This window comes from Colletotrichum fioriniae, assembly GCF_027942845.1.
Source record: "Colletotrichum fioriniae strain IMI 355084 chromosome Unknown scaffold_17, whole genome shotgun sequence".
In the NCBI taxonomy this organism is placed as follows: Eukaryota; Fungi; Ascomycota; class Sordariomycetes; order Glomerellales; family Glomerellaceae; genus Colletotrichum; species Colletotrichum fioriniae.
Window position 1 is genome coordinate 826,907 of NW_027076853.1, and position 18,183 is coordinate 845,089.

Here is an 18,183-nt window from a genome sequence, read left to right on the forward strand (position 1 = left end):
TTTACCTCCTGTCTAATATACAAGCTTCAACACCAATAAGACACGGATTCTAATGCCTATCTGTGAAGATCCTGAGAGTTGCTTTCACGATGGCAACTAATCCTGGACTACGTGCGAACCCCTCGCAAACACAGACCTAATGCCAAACTCCAAATTCTCTGCAAAGTTCCATCTCAAGCATGTATGTGTCTCAAAACAAGTTCAAAGAGTTGGCTAAGAAGCCATGCTGCAGTGTTGTCAGCAATATTCCGGCACAGGGACTATTAGGGTAAGACTCGAGGAATCATGTACTTACCGAAGACTAGCGTGGAAGCGAAACGAACAATAACAACATGTGCGAATAATTTCGGCTGTATAGATCGCTTGTTCAGGAGCTCGAGTGCCCCATCGATTCCACCGTTGGCCGTTTCATGTCCACTGGTCCGGTTTTCGCTTAAGGGCAGGAACTGAGGCTCATCTTCATTGATTTCCTGTTCTCTTGCTTGAAGCTTGGCTTTGTCTTTGTAATAGTAAGTTGTGAAAAGTTCTTGATATGAAAATTGCTGTGACCCCTCCATGGCAGATGCCCCCATGCTGTCAAAGTGACCCGTTGCAACCCATTTTGGTCCTGGTGGGTTTGAGCTCGTAACAAAACAGCGAGCGAGGACTTGGTAGGCCCGTCTTCGATCTTTAGGTGTCAATGAACGGAGTATGTGGGCAAACAAATCGTTGATTTGCTCGGGAAGCTGGTTGACTTGTCGTATCAGACATTCTAGATCGTTACCATTCACAATCTGTTCCCGAGCATCTTTGACGACAAGGGCAGCCCAGAAGAAGATAACTTGTGCTTTCTCAACGATAACCTTGCTGACGGAGGAAAGCACCAACTTCTCACCAACATACAGAGCCATGTCTCGTTTGGTTAAGTCGTGAAGGTATATTGTCTGCTGTGGAGGGAACACCTCAGAGAAAGCGTTCAGCGGACGGCTGGCAACACCAATTTTGACTTCTCCAGATGTGAGGGAAGGCCAGCGGTGGATCATCTCAGTCAGATCAGAATACAAGCACTTTGTCGTTTTTTAGCTCGTCTAGGCCGTCGATGAAAAGGCAAAAACGGTAGTTCTGACTTATGCCGCTCCCTTGAAGGAGTGGGTCAAGACCTTGTAAGGCTTGGGAGGGCGAAATGTGCATTCGTTCACCGGCCGGCCAACGAGATGTATACACCGTCTCCCAGAATGAGGGAAGGGCATGGGGTCAGAGATCAGGATGAGCTGAGAGAACTCCAGGGAGCAGCCCGAGATACAAGCCGGAAATGGATCTTTGTCGCTCGCTTCCAGAGTTCCAGAAGAAGAACTTGGCGCAGACCAGAGTCTTATCACCTACAAATATTCTTGTCAGATTGCTATTCCATTCGAAAGCTCAAAGAGGGGCAACTCACCCGCCCAAGTATCAAGTCGCTTTCGGCTCTCACCATGGCTGATTATCATCTTCATCAAAGTCGACTTTCCCGCTCCGAGCTTAGCCGAGAAGTGAAATACTCCACTGCCTGAAGACAGCCACTGCGTAAGCTTCTGCCGGATGCCTCGGCGCTCTTCGCAAGTGGGGAGGCATTTTGGTGACGAGATTTGATCTGGGCCATGTGAGATCTCTCTGGCAAGACGTGGGAAGTGGCCCTCGTTACCTTCTTTACAGATTACAAGCGCGTTCTCTTCCGCCAAGAGCAGACGTAACGTCGACCTCGAGGTTCATGTCCTCGATCACTCCAGCCCCGCTGTCGGATAAAAGCTCATGTTGGCGACCATTCAGGCAGTCGACGTTACATCTCTCATCAAAATTAGCGGCCAGTATCCATCGAAATGTCTTTCCATGAGCCTCGCAAATCGTGTCATGGCGGTGGTGCATCGTGTCGAATTCGAGAGCTCTGAGAATGGACCCCTGAGCAAGACGTTCAAGCGAACGCTCAGGTATGCGGACAAGCTTCTGGATGTCATCTTGTGTAAAGTCTCGAAGGCTACAGACCTCGGTACTAATTTGTAAACTCTCAATAGAGCCCTTGATCTCTTGGGGCCGAGCAGAGTTGTCTCTTGCATTTCCAACTATGATATTGAGTCTCGAGATGATTTTTTTCACTGTTCAGGAAAGTTAGCAAGAGTGGGTTATCTATGTTCAAAAGGAAGAACAAGCCTCATTATGTACATGAGCCAAGAGCCGATCTGGCTCTGGTAGGAGTTGAGTTTGGTCTGTAATAATTTTGAATCACTTTGATATTTTATCCCTTTCAAAACCGACTTGATTGCATGTATTCCGGAAAACGCCTTTTTGGATCGTATGTCATCAATAATAGTAAGAATATCCTCACAAACTTTGCAGCAGTCTTTTGCTAATGCGCAGAGGACCTTCTCGTCGTCATCGAGGCCCAAGGGATCCGGGGTCTGGAGATTGTCCGCGAAATGGCGTGTTTGCTCGGCAAGTCTCTGCAGATTGGCAACTTCTTCAGTGAGACCTGATGAGGATTTGTAGATTATGTTGGCTTCTCTAAGACCTTTGAGGCCAAAATCGACAAAGGCCAAAATGTTTGCCACAAGCCCGATGGCTGTCAGCGGATCCATCCTGTGTTGTCGGTAGCAACTCAAGACACTGCGGTGGTACGATACAAAGTGATGATCTTATTCTTGGTGGAACCCTTTCTTGGGAATGACTTCACAGAGAGGACATCTGTCTGAGCTTATATCCATTAATGTGGCTACATGTTGATGTCGTGGGATCGCAGCAGTGCTTGAATCAACGTTGGCCAACGATGATTGAGGGCCTCGGCCATTTTTTCTGGCGCAACCGCATGCAAGCCAGTACAATGATACATGAAACAGCATCGTCTTTTTCGATGGTGTAATAGACAACTAGACCCTACGACGTTCAGTCGTGTACCACTTTGTTATAAGAGAGAGAGAAAAAAAAAAAGGCTGACAGTCAACGTCATTTCGAATGTACGACTGGCTTTCTAGCACGACCAAATATTAGGTATCGAATTTCATTTGCGACTTCATTCATGATTGTGCAAGAACATCAGTTTGATCAACTTCCGCAAAATTCATGGGCTAGCTTGATGACCTGAAGAACAGTTCACATTATGAGATGCTTGTGATCCTTCCTAGTACCCTGCGGTGTGTTGACCGGTGAACCAGAGCTTAGACGATTCCGCCACGCCTTTCAAGAGCTTCGGGATTGGCTGGCATGGCTGGCAATAAGACTTCCCTGCTACTGCATCCTTCCGCTAATTCAATACGACGTTGCGATTGCGCTGGTGATGTGAGCTGCTCTCTAACTGGCCCAGCAATCATTGAATCGACAAGAAGACGACCTGCTAGCCTCATCACACCGCGGCAAAAAGGCTTCCGTGCAGTCGATCAGCCTTGATTTAGTGGATCGCGTTCCTCTCAGAGTTTAGTGATGGAGCGTTGGTCTGGCCTAGCTTGAGAATCTAAGCCACAGCAGACCCCTGCACCGTTGGATCGGACATTAAATACTCGGCTGTGTCGGCGGCGTCGACCCCGTCCGCAATCTTGCTGGGAACAGATTAATGTCTCTGTGGCCCCCCCGACTCATCGACCCCGTGTCCGTACGCCAAATCAATTCTTTTCACCCCGTGTCCGTAGCGATGCTGCTTCGTCCATGACCGTTTGGCTAACCATACCGAGGACTCCGAACCGCCTAGCCCCCTTCCCTTCCCTTCCCTTCCCTTCCCTTCCCTTCCCTTTCCCTCCTCCGTGTTGCGCCGCCGCCGCCGCCGCCGCTGCCGCCCCTCCGTCAGCACGTATCCCGTTGTGCGTCTGCGTCATGGAGTCTCGCCAACGCAGTCCGACCCCGCTTTTGAAGACGTGTCGCACATGCGCCCACGCCAAAATCAAGTGCGATCGTTCCCAAGACTCCAACGTCTGCGATAGATGTCTCCGGCTGGGCAAAGATTGCACATATGCTGTGGCCCGCGGGAGGAAGCCGCCCGGGCCGCGTTCCAGGTAGTTCTCAGAAGTTTCCTTGTCCAACGTCGGGTGGTTGCCGCCGAAAACTGACGCGAGAGACGGCGCAAAAGGTCCAACAAGTTGCTGCAGGTTCCGGAGAGGCCGGCCCAACCCGCCCAACCTGTGACCGAAAGTCCTTCCGCCTCTGAAAGCCTTACGCCCGATCAAACCCGGACTCCTCCGCAGCTTGCTGCCTCATCTGGTAGTTCATCCACTCAACATCCCCGAGCCGGTGATGCTGGTCCAGCCGGTCGTGGCCTTGGCACCGGCGTTCATGACCCGTTCGAGGCCGGCCAGCTTTCTATCGACAAAGGCCAGGAGCTCCTTGAGAGGTTTCGCACCAAGTTGACACCTCACTTCCCATTCATCATCATCCCAGCATCAGAAAATGTGAGCTCTTTGAGACAGTCAAGGCCAGCCTTGTTGCTCGGCCTTCTTGCTGTCTCGTCATACGATGATGTCCGGCTGCAGCGAGCACTGGGTCAGATGTTCAACGACCTCATCGCGGTCCGCTTGGTGAAGGGTGACTTTGCCTGTCTCGACGTACTCCAGGGCCTCCTCGTCCATCTCGCCTGGTAATGCGAAACCACACTAGCCCTCCATGTCCCTGGCACTAACCTCGTCACAGGGCCCACTTCCAACCAAGGCCGAAGAGATACTCACAGCATCTTCATCTAGCTACGAGCATAGTGTCTGATCTGCGTTTCGATAGGCCAAAGAACCCGAAACGTTGGAACGTTGAGGGGATGAGCACTTCACAAGACTATGTCGACTCATTAGATGAACGTAGGACGTTTCTTGGAACGTATTATCTTTCTTCATGGTATGTCTGCCAAGTCAACAGTTCCTGCAGGCTCCCACGCTGGGCTCCCGGCTAATCTTCCAACCCTCGTAGCACGAGTATCGTGCTCCAGAAGCTTCGCATAGTCACCCTTTCGAGTTACATCACCGAAACTGCTGAGAAGCTAGCGGAGATCTCTGAGTACCCTACTGATCAGTACCTTCCGTACATCATCAGCCTACAGCGGTTAGCCGAAGATATTGATGACATTGTGAAGAATGAGTCGACATTAGATCCTATGCAGATTCAAGCTGCAGTATCAGAAGCTAAGGAAAGGGTCGACGTGTTCAAGGGCGGGCTGACCTTCGCTCTTGGCGATTGTCGTAAGTGGAATGTCCGCACGTACAAGCCTGAGCAGACTCCTAACCATTCATCGTAGCAATCTTGGTGCCTCAATTACACACAATTCAGCTCTGCCTGAACCAGCTGTCTCTACCAGAAACGCCTTTTGGTCTCAACAACCCGCAAAACGCCCCAATGCAGCGGTTCATTGCAGGTTTATCCGAGAGCATAGTATCGGCCAAATCGCTCGTTAGTGTCCTCCTCCATACGCCTCATGGACAAGAGGTCTACTTCCCGAACATAGTCTGGGTAATGCTGCATTGTGGCTTCACTCTAGCCGCACGGCTGGATCTGCTAGCTGCGGATCCCCGGGTAGGGTTCATGGCGGAGCACTTGAGGCAATTTGCAGACATTGCACACACCATCCGCCAGGTCGTGCTCAGGCTCGACGCCGCAAGTTCACCAGACCTTGATGACAGAGGCGACCGCGACAGTTTCTACCACTTTGCGATTCGTGCAAAACGGGTCGAGAAGTTTTACCTCCATGCTCAGAGTCAGGCTGCTGCTCAGCAAGCACAAGCCCAGCAGCAAGAAATTTCGCCCCATAGTATTCACGCCAGCCTACCAGCGTCTACCGCAGGATTCACAACCATGGGGACACCAAGCTCAGATTTTTCAAACCAAAACCCAAGCCTGGATTACACGGTTGCGTCTTCCATGTTCTCGCAAAACATGGTGCCGTCGGGCGGAAATGTCGCGTACCCGGACTTTTCTATGGCCAACACCGCGACACTGGTCTCGAACCCCGATTTCGTCATGGATACCCTCTCTTTCTTACCAGATTCTTTCATTCCTTTCAGAGGTTGGGGCAACGGCATGAGCAGCGAACACAGTGGCGGAGCACAGTTTTAGTGCGATCCTTTTGAAAATGAGAGGAAGCGGTAGCAATTTAATGGTTTTGAGTCCACGGTTGTGGCGGGGTCGGACACGGACTCGGATACGGATTTTGGACGTCCTACCCCTATTGGCAGTCGGAATCAAGGACTGCCAGAGCGAGCAGCATTTTGCAAGCGGAAGAAAACTAGTGTCAGTCCACGTGATCTTGAATAGAGGATCTGTGTATCTTCAGTCGTTGCTTCAATAATACTGCCTGAAATCGGTAGGCTAGAGACGTGTTGCGTGCGTGGCCTCCGTGTCCGTAGTCGAGTTGGTAACAGTCTACCTGCTGCAGCATGGGCAGTGGACGAGAGGGATTGAAGAATGGTATATAACAAGTCTGAAGTCCGCTGTGATGGTAGGAATGAAATCCATCATCGCCATCTCACATCGGAACAGCTTCTTGCTTCATTTAATACATCTTCTAGGTCATTCCCTCATCATGCGTCAAAACATGCTGTCTGTTGCTTTAGCAGTGGGCCCGCTCTCTTTTCTTCCAATGATTCTTGCAGGGAACCCAGTTTACCAGCCATGCCCTCTCTTGAAAGCTTATTATCCTATGCCAACCATCGACAAGAACGCTGAAGCTGTCAAATCCTTCACCAAAGGCTTCACGACGTTGTTCGACCAGCTTGTGAAAGCGGGCGGCTCCGAAGACTTTGGTGAGATCACACCCAATACCACTTCTTTCTCAGTGGTCTTGTTCTCGGGCTCAGATGGGGCCGAAGAGGACCCCGTGTTTTTTGAGTATCATTACGTAGCCCCCGAAGCCCCGCAGAACTCGACACTAAATTCCAACACGATGCTTCCTCTGGGTACTCTCACTCAACTGTTCACCGTCTACGCATGGCTTGTGGAGCTTGGGGATGAGCAATGGGGGAAGCCCATCACAGAGTATCTGCCAGAGCTCAACCGTGTTTCCAAGGGCGAGATGAAGGTTCAGTGGGATGATATCACTGTCGGGTCACTGGCAGGTCAGATGTCTGGACTGGCGAGAGAATGTGAGTTTGCTGAGAATGTGTGCCAGCATACTGACACACACTAATCGCTTCTTCTTAGCTTACAGTTGTGTTCTGAGCAAGTCTTGTGGTCGCGATGAGTTCATCGACAATTTCGGTAGTCAACCGCCACTTTTCCTACCTGACACTACGCCCATTATCTCAAACGCTGCTTTCCAGCTCCTCGCCCTGGCATTGGAGGCAAACAAACTTGAAGGTAGCGGAAACACGACATTCGACAGCATTCTGGCGACTGGTGTTTTTGGACCCCTCAACATGATGAACAGCGGTCTTCTATCATCACTGCAGGATGCTAAGGTGTTTGCTCGAGATCTGAACGTATCAGCTATCGGAGAACCAGCGTATGTGTCTCATTCTACTATAACTTACTCGCTCAAAACTCATCTCTAGCAGCGCTCTCTCAATGATTTCCACTACCTCGGACCTTGCACGCGCAGGTCACGCTATGCTCAGTTCCCGTCTCGTATCACCAGCCACCACTCGCCGCTGGCTGCAGCCCGTTGCCGATACATCAAACCTTCGCAACAGCGTCGGTAGGCCCTGGGAGATTTACCACGCTGGTCAATATGCGAACAGCTCCGTTCTCGATGTCTTCACCAAGACCGGCCTGATTGGACACTACGCGAGCTACTTTGGCTTAGCCCCTGACTTCAATGCCGGCTTCACCATCCTCGCGCACGATACTGAAGCAGCCCGCGGCCCGGATCTAAATGTTTACGCTGACATCGTCTCTCTGGCGATTGTGCAGCTCCAAAGGCTTGCCGCTACTGAGGCGACGGCGCGGTATGTTGGCACGTTTGGGGGATCTGAGGGCGTTGCCGCTTTCAATACCTCGCGTGACGGGCCTGGGCTGCTTGTTACGACCTTAGAAGCTGGAGAGATCAACCTCCGCGCCCAGATTGCAGAGTCTGCAGGCATCAAGCTGGAGGACCTGGACTTCCGTTTGTATCCAAGTAACGTTGGTACAAAGACCCAACACCAATTTGTCGCGGTTTTTCAAGACAAGAGTGCCCCAGTCGACATGGGCACGCCGACCTGCATTACTTGGCAGGACGTTGACTCTCTGGGGTCAAGTGTGGACGTTCGAGTGGTGTTCACAATTGATGCATTTGGCAAGGCTATCAATGTTACTCTGAACGGTGGTTCCCTGTCATTAGGTAGATCAGCTTGAGACATATGATGAGATTTTCTGGATTCTGTCCATGGTAATCTTTTACTCTATCGTTGACGCACCGGTCTTCTCCAAATATTTACAAGGTTTCCATTGAAACCGCATCCACGTCACTGAAATTTGACTCGAGAATACTCAGAAAAGCGAGGCTGTATGAGGATTGTGATGGCATCAAACTTCAGTATACCCTACTTACCTTAGGTCAACGAACAAAGCAAAGGGACACGGAGGAATATTGAGTCCATCCGAAATTGAAATTTGTCAACTCCTATCGATTCAGGTTGTTTACTGACTTGTCAACTCAGGGGCAGATTGCTGAGTGCTTATCTGGGGTTTTATAGTCTCGGGTAATCGGATCACTGATCAGTCCTGCCAGACTCGGAGGCGAAGTAGCGATCATGGCTCTTTGTGTGGCGTGTTCCGGTCCGGGGTGGATCCCGTCAATCTATTTCACCGGCGGACGCTTCCCGAAGTGGAAGGACATCGCCTTATTAGGCCCCGCATGTGTTTAGCCATAACCTTAACTCCTGGAATGGAAACTGCTTGCTCTGGGGAAGCTGGTCCTGTCATGTGAGGGAAGTCGGGAGCCGATTCATTCATTCATATAAGAACGACGATCGTTTCCTCCTTGACCAAAGTCAACCACGTCCTATTGACGTTCAAGTTATCTCTGCAGTCTTCCGCATCAAGATGCAGCTCACCCAACTTCTCCTCGCTGTCGTGTAAGTGCTGCGTCCGCGTGTGTACCTGTCCATGTGAGCTCTTCTAATACCAAACTCAACAATAGCCCGTTCATTGGTGTGTCACAAGCCATTCTTTGCTCATGCGATCGCAGCACAACTGCATCAATTACTTGCTGCCCGGATATTCAGAAGTGGAGTATGCCGTGTCTCTTCCAAAGCTGCTTACATTTGACTAACAGGTGATAGATGGCTATGAGTGTGAGCCAGCTGACCGTCAAGCCTACACCGATTGCTGTGCGGACCAATTCTCCACTACGACCTTCTGCAGAGATGGCAGTGTTTAAGCTAGTTGAAGATACGTACTTCATCTAATTGATATTCAGCTCCACATCAAATGGATTTACTACTCGAGCGTATCGTGTCAATTGATATACCGCTCTTGTCATGAGTGACACTTGTTTTCCAAAGCTTCGTTCCACTATGGCCCTCACGCATCTTCGTCCCACAGAGCATAATCCTCGAAGTAAACGTTATGGATTCGCTCCGCGTAATCGACCAAGACAGGGTAACCCTTTATGATCCCTTTGCTGTCCGGTGCCCTGTCACCAAGATTATTAGTCTCTTCTCCGCGCAGGAAATCATGCTAGATGACAGGACCTACGCTGCACACCCCAACCCTGAGGCAATGAAGCCGAAGACGGTTGCGTCCGCCTCAGAAGGATTTCTGCCGCCCAAGACCCAGAAAGGTGTTTGAAGATTAGGAGCTGTTAGGCGAGTCTCACTCAAAAGCGCATTAACATGCCCCCAAACATCCCGCCGGAATTCTGCAAGCTCTTCACTAGAGAAACGGCCAGTGCCTTGGCCGTAGAGGGTCCGAGTGACACCACGATAGGCAAGGAGACCAATAAGATTCTTTATTGGCCATGGGATCGCACCCATTACACCTGATCGCATGGTTTCGTAATTGTCTTGCCATCTCTCCGAGCTCTGTTATCGAGTATTTGTGAGTATGTTGGGAATAGCTCAAACAGCCATCTGCACTTACTTGGTAGAAGGCTAACTTGTCCTCGAGAAGGGCGCGAATGGCAGCGTCTTGGGCTCTGGCGATTGGTGAAAGCGGCTCGTTCAGGTCTGGACAAACATCATCATCGACGAGTCGTTGGATGATGAGACTGGTATCACTCAGAACGGTCGGCTGATCTTGATTGGTTTGGGTGATCTCGATGTATGGTATTTTACCACGAGGTGACTTGCTCATTGAACCTTGGTCGATGCGAAACCGAAGCTCAGCGAATCGAAGGCGCGCTTCAAGCTTCGTGACAAAAGGTGACCAGACATAGGAATTGGAAACTGGGAATCCTCGATATAGCACGATATGAAGCTGGCTTCTTACTGGCGTAGACATGGTGAACCTGGTATGACAAGATAGTTGATCAATAGTTCTGTCAGGTACGGAGAAGTTATGAAATGAGACGTGAGATAAGAATGATCAGTTTGGGTAAAAAGTGAACACGAGAATAACGCATAGATATACAGGTTTATTCCTTCGACGGTTCGCAATCCTTTTTCGCTTATTTCCCAGAATGAGGCTCGGCTGCCTAATCGGACCCGATTGAGTCGCCGCTGAAGTGCGGCACAGCGGCCGGCCGGACTACGGGGCGGGCCTGCGCCGTTAAGCCGTACTGCGTGCGTGATCATTACCCGCGCGGGTCGGGCACGCTTATGATAGCGAACTATGCCTAGATTGAATTAACGAGTAAAAAGAAAAGTGCAAAGTTATGACTCTTGGCCGTAATGTCACTTGAATCGATAGTGAGACTGCTCGGGAAAAGAGCACGCATTTGTCAAGCCTTCAAGCCGGAAGTCCGATCTATCCACTCAGGGGTGCATCCGGATGGCGACAAACCTTACACCCCGTCCATGCCCAAAGCTCGAAGATCCAAGTGCCAAGCCACGCACCAAATGGCAGCAAGCCTCTCCATGCTCCAATGCGATTAGGCAACTCGGATGATATCGAGTCGAGATGTAGGTTCTCATCACCTATTTCGCTAGACTGACTTAACACAGCGCCTTCCAAATCAAGCGTTGACTCTTCAAGGAGTAGTGGACCAAAATTAGTGCTAAAAGTACATGGTTCCAGCGAAATTCACAAGTCATGTTCCTTCCTAGGATGATGCAACAGGTCCAAGTAAGATTTGTTACGGTTGGCAATACAAGTGCAAGTAGATCTGGAGCGATTTCAAAACAATATGTAGTATACACACGTGCTGCTAGATATCGCAATTTCGCATAATTGGGGCTCGCTGCGATGCGATGCACTAGAAAACAGGATACAGACTGAGTGCAAGAAGAATGGCTTGGCCGCAATGCTTGAAGATTAAGCAGCTTGAGACCTATCAGACTGCTTTGGCCATCTCTCTTATTCTTGTCGGCCAGAAATTTTCCATCATGTCAACCCATCGTGCAAATGATGGGCTTGAAGTATCACTCAAACAGCGGAAGAACCAATCATCTTCCTCCCCTGCCTGGATTCGCAGCTTGCTCTGTTCATGGGATTTGTCAACACGTCTTTCTTCTTTTGACTCTGAGGGGAACGTGGATCATGAATAATGCTGCTAATGCAGATAACTTACCCAGGAAGATACAGGATCAATGAAGAATTGGAAGACTTGACGTCGCTCATCCGAGTACATTGTCAGTACAGGGTCGACAGGTTTTCCCTCCTTGAGGATCAAGATAAGGGCGTCGCTGAGAGCGACGGATTCCATTAGACAATTGCTCAGACCCAAACCGCCAATAACCTGTATCATCAAGATTAGCTTCAACAGAACTGCTCAAATATTGGTCATGCCTAATCAGCTCCTACATTGTTCACGTGTGCGGCGTCGCCAGCTAAAAGACACCTCCCTCGCCTCAGGTTGGAGGCCAGGCGTTGGTGGATGGTGTATGTAGCTGCTCTATCGACCTTGTATGTCAAGGGTCGTGGTCCAGCCCAAGCGCGCTCATAATGGTGTGAAATGTATTCTTCAGAAAGAAGATCTTTCTCAGTCTTGGTCTTGAGCTCTTCGGGGTCAACCGCGAAAGTGAGTCTCCACTTTGTCACCTCACCTTTCACAGGTGGTGTAAGAGGGGTGATGATGGTGTAATGCACCGGCTCCATCAAGAGGGTTGTAGTGACGGGGCTATCTACGGTGTTTTCCAGCCAGACATCTGTCGCAATGAGCTTCTCGGGCCAAGTGTGTCCAGGAAAGGAGATGCCAAGTAGGGACCTAGTCTTGGACCTGCCTCCATCTGAACCCACGAGAAACGAAGCAACATGCTCCTCGATTTGCCCGGTATTGAGATCTTTGACTGCTATCGTAACGGCTCCGGATCCGTTGGTGCCATCATCGAGGATCGAGACCAGCTCTTTGTTGAACAGAATTTGAACACGTCCTGTCTCAGTCGCTTTTTCCATCAAGACTTTGGTGAGCTCAGGTTGCGCCATGTTAAGCATGCTGATTGCTGGAGGTCTGACTGGCGGGCCGGTTGAATCATGCTTCGGGTCTTTCGGGAATGACCCAACAATCTTTCCAGGTTTCTTCCCGCCTTCCTCATCAGAAACGGGAGGTAGACGGATGTCAAGGCCTGTACTTCGAAACCCGCCGCCTTTGATGATGGCATCCCAAATGCCGGCTTCTGCCAGAGCGAACTGAGGCTGAGGGTAAAACATACAAGCCCGAGGAAGCTGGGAGAGACCGCTGTCTTTCTCGACTATGGTGACGTTGACCCCTGCTTTGGCCAGACGCAAGGCAGCAAAAAGTCCTACAGGACCTGCGCCGACGACGAGGACATCAGGATTAAGTGGTAAAGAACCCATAGTGTTATGGATAGGAGAGGAGGAGTCAGTATGTGACGATACAGATAGACAGGCCACTCTTGGTGTAAAATACTGAGAAAGACTTGACTTATAGTAATTATTAAGGCCATGCACGCACATGTCTGTTGTTAGAGGCTTCAATAGTTCTTATAGCCCTGAGTTCAATACAGAAAGTCTTCAAGCCCGTATCTTTGCACACTCGTTTACATGGTCGAGCGATGATGTGAGGGCCAAGACTGGGTTACAGCTATTGCAACATGAGTACTGAATGCCTCCCTTGAGCAGTGCGATTATCCTGTACCGGATTTAGCTGATGGAAAAGAGATGCCGACTCACGCAACGAGGGTGCATGCCCAGGCCACACTTTCATCGCCGAAGTTGCATGTATTCGTCAGCGGACGGCGTGAAGGCCGCTCGGCATCGAAATAAGCCCCGAACTTCTCAAAGAAGAAGTTAGAAATCACCCCGGAAGCCGTAGTCTCGGCTGCAGATGGCCGGGGGGTTAAAGCGCCCCGGCCCGCTAGCCCAGCCGTTTATTGTTGCAGTTTTAGCAAACTTTATCTGGCCTCACTCGCTTGCTTATCTCGCACATATCTCGTCATCAGGGGTTTCGCCATCCTTGTGTCGCCAGGTAGGCAGCCAACCTTATTCCAGACCGCCCACATCCCGTAGATGCATGGGAGTCCTGAGAGTCGAGACTATCTCCCTGGCACCTTTGTGTGTTCGCAACAGCCAAGGTCAAAGAGGCTGGTTAGATTTATAAGCTGTCTTCGGCAATGCCATACGGCAGATCTATTTCTGTATGATATGCTACAATTGAGCAGATATGGCTGGTCAAAATTTACACGTACGGATGAGTGCACCTCGGTTTCCTATGGCGCCGTCCCACATCATACAGTTGCTTAACGATCTATCTACTTTAATTTGAGGAATAGGTCTCGACATGAGTTAGAATGACAACCTATCTATAATCAAAGAGCAAGCGAGTTTTCTAAGAATCACGCACAGGAAATACGGCCTGCGCAATGATGAAACTGAATGTGGTGAGCCTGCGATTTGGTGTAAGGTATTACAAGATAATACAAGCCCTGTCGTAACGGAGGCCTTCAGAATGTACTGGCATAAAGTTGGCACAAAGCGAATGCGAAAGGTTAATTTCTTTCAAGTACAACTTCCACTAGCTAGCCAAGAGCCAAGGGACTCAATGATCCATTCCCAAATTACCTTACCTCAAGCCCATGAACGGTCGTAAAGCAGCCAACTACCAACCCCAATAATAGTCCAGCGGAAGAGCGCACCGGTTCCCGAGTCACTGCCGACCCGAAGAACAGACCCCACCAAAGACTTTAGCCCAAAAATTTGCCTTCCATCGCGGTCGAAATCGGGCTTCACGTCGCCCAACCACTGGGACATTTTCAGCTCTGACTCCAAGTATGGCATATAGCGAACGCGGAAGATCTTATCAGCCCAACCAGGGGTCTCGGCGACAGTGCGACGATGCGTGAAGCAGTCAAAGGAAGCTTTGCCGCGGTAAGATCCGTTACCAGAGGTTCCCACGCCACCGAAGGGGAAAGTGTGAACTGCGGCATGCATGAAGGCGTCGTTGAGAGTTGCGCCGCCAGATGTAACACCAGAAAGCACTTTGTTGTCCGCCAAGTATTAGCATCAACCACGAGTGGTTTTTAGACTATCGGATTTCATACCTTTCTCATTTTCGGCCTGGCTGCCAAAAGCCATAAGGGCAAGGGGAGTCGAATCGGTCGCATTCGCCACCGCAATCGCATCGTCGATGTTGTCATAGGGTAAAATGGCCCAAATGGGCCCGAACGATTCCTCCTGAATCATAACGTCATCTTCGCTCTCCACGAGAACTGCCGTCGGAGCAATATAGAGATCATCACGGTCTGTTTCTCCGCCTAGAACGATTTGACCACGCGTGCTGTCTAGCATCCTCTTCATGCGATCGAAGTGCTGAGAATTGATAATGCGGCAGAAATCGGGGCTTTCTCTCGCGCCTTTCGGGAAGAAGTTGATGTAGGATTCTTGGAGAAAACTGATGAAAGGTTTCACCAGGGCTCTCTCAATTAGGACATAGTTGTGCGAGACACACACTTGCCCGGCATTGAGCGTCTTCCCCCACAGAAGCCTCCTTGCAGCAAGACGAAGATCTGCGTGACTCGTCACGAATGCCGGATTCTTGCCGCCGAGCTCCAGACAAACCGGAGTAAGTGTTTCTGCAGCTTTCTTGGAAATGATCTTGGCCACGTTGACTCCGCCTGTGTAGAGGATCTTATTCCACTTCTCATTGAGCAGAGCAGTTGTCTCTGGAATAGCGCCATTGACGATCCTGTACGAGTCAGGATCCAGATAGTCCTTGATGATACGCGTGAGGACCACAGCAGTTGCTGGTGCATTTTCAGAGGGCTTTACAACTGCGGTACAACCTGCAGCTATTGCGCCAATGAGAGGGCAAATATTGAGCTGCACGGGGAAATTGTAAGTGCCGATGATAAGAACCGTGCCAAGGGGCTCCTTTCTGATCCTTGGTCTAAGAAGAGAGAACGGCAAAGTGACGTCAATGTTTTTGTCGTCCTTGACCCAAGCCTTCAGATTTTGAATGGCAAACATGCAGTCGGAGATGCTCCAATCGATATCTGAAACGTGCGCATCATGAACTGGTCGGTTCAAGTCGCACTTCAAAGAATCTCGAAGTAGGTCGATGTTGTCCTTCAGGCCCCAATATAGCTTTCGGAGCTGGGTCAGACGAAACTCGACATCTTTGGTTTTCTGGGATTTGAAAGTGGCTTGAACCACCTTCACGGCGGTTGATATATCTTCGAGCGTGGTTGATTCAAAGGAAGGGATGCTTGAAGATGCATGTGGTTGCTTATGCGCCATGACGCCGGTAGTCCGAAGATGGTGGAGATGGAAGTAACAACGTATCAATAGAAGTAAAAGTTACAAGACGATTTAGATATTTGATGATCGAGATGTCCTTTTTAGGGAGGTTTTGGAACTTCATTGGGGCAAACTTGAGCGCTAATATTGAAAATGATTCGACATCGATAAGAGCCATCAGTCTATCCGCGCCGTCCAGCTGACAAATGCAACAGTCAAATGCGTAGCACAGGAAAGAGCCCATTCTTCAAGAGAACTATCTGATTACAAACCACATTGCTGATTCAATCTGGGAATTTGAAAGGATGACATAGCTTCCACTAGGATTCAACTTCGACTCGTTACCGTAGTGTGTGCCAAGTATGTTCATGTCTTTGATCTGGCGTGACTATCTTCTCAAGATCCACTCACTCCCAAGTAAGAAGGTCAAATACTATATTGATGGGCCTCGGAGTCGAAAGATGCTGGCGAGCCGGCACTCTGCCGACACAGGAGCGCCAAGCTTTCGTGGGGACAGCTCAGCTACTTGCATTAGACACCATGGATTAGACATCTCTCAGGCGATACCTACGTCGGACCCCTGAATGTTGTGGCCAGCCGCATAAACCTTATTTTCTTTTCACTATTCGGTTCTTACCCACGGCAAAATACAAATGCGGCTTATTTTTCTTGGCGACGGATGTTATCGATTTAGGTAAGTAGGTAGTTACAAAGGTGTGACACTAGTATTACTTGTGAACTTGGAATGATGACACCCTTGGTTGACAATTCACCAACAGAAACGACCAGCGGAAATTTACCTAGGCTCAAAGAGCCTCTCTGTATCAATTTGTCTCCGATTCAGAGATGCAAGTTGACGATGAATCCCAGAGCTCGACAACGGCGGACATCGTCCAGTTTTCTGATGAAGCGAAACCTCCAGAGAACGGTCAAGAAGCCAGTGAATGGAAATGGGAGGATGACTCGTCCAACCCCTACAATTGGCCGCAATGGAAGAAGAATTTACAGTTGGCAATGATTTCTATCGTTGGATTTTCCTGGTAAGCCTGTTTCGCTATTTCGAATCGGCGCCTCTCTGCACAATTCGAGTCGCTAATTCTTTTCTGTAGCTCAGTAGGAACCTCAATCGTCAGTCCAGCTCGATCACAATTTGTAGAAGAGTTCAATATTTCGAGTACGGCTGCATTCCTCCCGCTATCTCTATACGTCCTGGCCCTCGGCTTGGGTCCTGTACTCGGCGGACCGTTGTCGGAAACAGCTGGCAGACAAGCTGTTCACATCATTGCCGTAGTCTTTGGAGGGCTGTTTGCATTAGGTTCTGGCCTCACCCATAGTTTCCCTGGACTGTGTGTGATGAGATTCCTGTCAGGGTTCTTCTATGGACCCGTCTTGGCTATTGGTTCTGGCGTTTTGAACGAGACCTATCTGCCTGTTGAGCGTGGCCTACCGTCAACAATCTTTATTTTGAGTCCATTTCTCGGACCTGGTCTTGGGTAAGAGAAAATATTAAAGGTGCGAGCCTGGAGTAAATATCGCTGATTACATATCCAGCCCAGTCCTGGGGTCGTTTCTTGTTGACAGGAAAGGCTGGCGATGGACGCAGTACACTCTGGTGTTCTTCTCAGTCTTCTCTTTGATCTGGCTATTTCTGTCTGGAGAGTCCTATCACCCTGTTCTGTTGCGCCGTCGCCGAAGGCAACTTGGCCTCATCGAACTGAGATCGACTGCGAACTTACAGAAATTGCGACAATTCCTCACCGTCGGCCTGCTTCGACCTCTGCATATGCTCTTCACCGAACCGATCGTGGCAATTCTCTCCTTGTACGTCGCATGCATGTTTGGAACACTGTTCATGTTCTTCGGCGCTTTTTTCTATGTCTTTGACAAAACCCACGGCTACACGCTCACTCAGACGGGCCTTGTGTTCTTAGCGATCGCTTTCGGATGCGTTCTTGGCTGTATCACCATGCTTCTCTGCGATCATCATATCTATCAACCCAAGGCAAGACAATTTTCTCCAAGCGAAATCCCTCCTGAGCTGCGGCTCTACCCAGCCATGTTGGGAAGCTTGGGTCTTCCCATTAGTCTTTTCTGGTTTGGCTGGACAGCTAGGCCAGACGTCAATGCTGCGGTCCCAATCATCGCAATTGTCATCTTTGGCTGGGGCAATATCACGTTGACCATTAGCTCAATCCAATATCTCGGGGACACATATCATCGCTCTAACGTAGCAAGTGCGGCCAGTGCGAACAGCCTAGCAAGATATACCTTTGCTGCTGCGTTCCCATTCTTCTCGTTACAGAGTGAGTTCCTTGCTCAAATTGTTTTCTTCATGAAAAAGATCATGGCGCTGAATGCAAGACTTCTTAGTGTACCAAAAACTCGGTATTGGCTGGGCAACAAGCCTTCTAGGATTTGTATCACTGGCACTACTTCCAGGGCCTTGGATATTCTTCAAGTTCGGCAAACGAATTCGCCAGCGAAGCCAGTATGAAACTG

The 18,183-nt window shown here is 49.8% G+C and overlaps 4 protein-coding genes across 4 annotated transcripts; 2 read left to right on the forward strand and 2 right to left on the reverse strand.

Moving 5' to 3' along the window:
* Nucleotides 1–3,949: 3,949 nt before the first annotated feature.
* Nucleotides 3,950–6,030, forward strand: N0V96_011435 (uncharacterized protein; the record flags this gene model as incomplete). The annotated part of the gene is made up of 5 exons (XM_065759273.1): nt 3,950–4,005; nt 4,067–4,570; nt 4,708–4,788; nt 4,891–5,159; nt 5,216–6,030. 5 exons carry the CDS (start codon nt 3,950–3,952, stop codon nt 6,028–6,030), a joined length of 1,725 nt encoding a protein of 574 aa, XP_065612170.1.
* A 583-nt stretch (nt 6,031–6,613) lies between these two features.
* N0V96_011436 (uncharacterized protein) lies at nt 6,614–8,244 on the forward strand (the record flags this gene model as incomplete). Its single annotated transcript, XM_065759274.1, has 3 exons — nt 6,614–7,055; nt 7,114–7,372; nt 7,464–8,244. The coding sequence occupies 3 exons, from the start codon at nt 6,614–6,616 to the stop codon at nt 8,242–8,244; spliced, it is 1,482 nt and encodes a 493-aa protein (XP_065612171.1).
* Nucleotides 8,245–11,778: 3,534 nt separating this feature from the next.
* N0V96_011437 (uncharacterized protein) lies at nt 11,779–12,786 on the reverse strand (the record flags this gene model as incomplete). Its single annotated transcript, XM_053192154.2, has 1 exon — nt 11,779–12,786. The coding sequence occupies one exon, from the start codon at nt 12,784–12,786 to the stop codon at nt 11,779–11,781; it is 1,008 nt and encodes a 335-aa protein (XP_053050318.2).
* A 1,230-nt stretch (nt 12,787–14,016) lies between these two features.
* Nucleotides 14,017–15,414, reverse strand: HFD1_2 (Hexadecenal dehydrogenase; the record flags this gene model as incomplete). Its single annotated transcript, XM_053192153.2, has 2 exons — nt 14,017–14,426; nt 14,490–15,414. The coding sequence occupies 2 exons, from the start codon at nt 15,412–15,414 to the stop codon at nt 14,017–14,019; spliced, it is 1,335 nt and encodes a 444-aa protein (XP_053050317.2).
* Nucleotides 15,415–18,183: the final 2,769 nt, after the last annotated feature.